The sequence below is a fragment of the Chiloscyllium plagiosum genome, chromosome 47, assembly GCF_004010195.1.
Source record: "Chiloscyllium plagiosum isolate BGI_BamShark_2017 chromosome 47, ASM401019v2, whole genome shotgun sequence".
Classification (NCBI taxonomy): domain Eukaryota; kingdom Metazoa; phylum Chordata; class Chondrichthyes; order Orectolobiformes; family Hemiscylliidae; genus Chiloscyllium; species Chiloscyllium plagiosum.
The window spans coordinates 5,705,244-5,707,357 of NC_057756.1; the positions used below are offsets into that span (position 1 = coordinate 5,705,244).

The window sequence follows — 2,114 nt, forward strand, 5'->3', positions numbered from 1 at the left end:
GCGCTCCGAAAGCTAGTGCTTCCAAATAAACCTGTTGGACTATAACCTGGTGTTGTGTGATTTTTAACTTTGTTCACTCCAGTCCAACACCAGCTCCTCCACATCAATGGGGGAGTGATGGGAATCAGGGTAAGAGGGGGTAGTGGCAAGAGGAGGCTGTAGAGAGACACAGAAGGGGTGTAGGAGCTGGAGGAGGTTACAGAGATAGGGAGAGGTTTAGGGGCTGGGGCAGGTTACAGAGATAATGATGGGTGCAGGGGCTGGACAAGTTTAGAGATAGGGACAATTGTTGAATGGGTTGTGATGACAAAGATAGGGAGGGTTCTCACAGGCTCCCCTGTGGTAGATCCCCCCCGCAGTTTCTGGGCAACCTCTGGAGCAGTTTATTTCGTGGAATCTGTAATTCTGTGCAGTGGTCTGTTGAGATCATGGCTGATTTACATGAGACCGAGATAGATTTCACCCTGTGAAAAACATTTCCAGATTTCTCTAGAATAACACAATCCTGCGTGCAGAAAAGAGAGAAACCTCTGACAGGGAATCGAACAGGACAAACCTGCACTGTCTCCAATAGCTCACACTTTTACTTGATTCATTCTCTAAGTTTATTCACTATTACAGAACTTTAATTGAAATTAAATTTCACCATCTGTAATAATGTAATGTGAACCAATGTTCTCATAACATTAGTCCTGGATTCTGAATTGCTCACCCAGTGACATTCTCACTGTGCCTCCACCACCATTGCTGTAGTGAAATGGAGGTTGAGAGAGATTGAGACCTGGGGCGGCACGATGGCTCAGTGGTTAGCACTGCTGCCTCACAACACCAGGGACCTGGGTTTGATTCCAGCCTTGGGTGACTATCTGTGTGGAGCTTTCACATTCTCCCTGTGTCTGTGTCTGGGTGCTCCAGTTTCCTCTCACAGTCTAATATATGCAGGTCAGGTGAATTGGTCATGCTAAATTGCCAATAGTATTAGGTGCATTAGGGTAGGGGAATGGGTCTGGGTGGGTTACACTTCGGAGGGTCGGCGGTGGACTTGTTCGGCCGAAGGGCCTGTTTCCACACTGTTGGGAATCTAATCAGACAGGAAGTGATTAATCCTTTCTCTGTGTTTTCTAGGTAGCAGAGGAGAGAGTCTGCATGTGATCCTGATCCTGGGAATACGAGCTGGGATATTCATTGTAGCTGTTGTTCTCACTGTTGCTGCTGTTTGTGTCTGTGAGGGGCAAACTGTCAAAGGAAGCTGAAAGGCAGCTTCAAGCTTTATCAGTGCAACTGAATCCCATGGGATGTTGGGTTAGGTTGTACTGAGTCCAGTTAAGGGCACTGGTTCGGATCGTCTGAGAACCATAGAATTCTCAGGTAGCCATTCAGTCCATTGAGCTATGCCAGCTGTCTCTGTACAGTTATGCAGTCAGTGCCATTTCCCCACTCTCTCCACATTGTTCTGAGAGTTTATTTCCCACAAATATTCATCCAAATTCTGTTTGAAATCAGTGAGCATCTTCCCTTCCACCCCACCTTGTAGGCAGTGAGATCCAGATCATTATCACTCACAGTGTATAACAGTCCTTCCTCACAACCCCTGCTCTGCCTATCCCACCCTGAATCTTCAATATGTCTCCCCTTGTCCTTGTATCATCAGCAATGGGAACAGCTTTCCTTTGTCTCCCTGATCTAAACCTGGCCCCATCTCTTCCTCATCAGTCAGATTCACCCCCAGTCACCATCGCTCTGAGAAGAACAGCCCCAGCTTCCCCAAATGAACCCTGTCACTGAAATCCCTGCTTGCATTTGGGTCAATCTCCTCTGTACTCTGTTGGGGACACTCACCTCTTTCCCCCTTAAAGACCCGCACATCCTTCCCCCCACAGAGGACCCTCACATGCTTCCCCGTTGAAGAGCCTGGCATCCTTTCTGAAGTTCACTGACCAGAACTGGACACAGTATTCTCTTTGTAAATGTTCAGTACAGTTTCCTTGCCTTTGTCCGTGATCCTGATGAAGGGCTTATGCCTGAAACGTCAATTCTCCTGCTCCTCGGTTGCTGCCTGACCTGCTGTGCTTTTCCAGTACCACACTCTCAAGTCTGATCTCAGCATCTGCAGT

At 47.8% G+C, this 2,114-nt stretch overlaps 1 protein-coding gene across 1 annotated transcript in view; it reads left to right on the forward strand.

Moving 5' to 3' along the window:
- Positions 1 to 2,114, forward strand: part of LOC122544237 (sialic acid-binding Ig-like lectin 11) — a 13,270-nt gene that overhangs the window by 3,991 nt on the left and 7,165 nt on the right. The window contains exon 2 of the mRNA XM_043683313.1: positions 1,126 to 1,224. Within this exon, the coding sequence (XP_043539248.1) occupies positions 1,126 to 1,224 (99 nt within the window). The remainder of the gene's footprint in view (positions 1 to 1,125; positions 1,225 to 2,114) is intronic.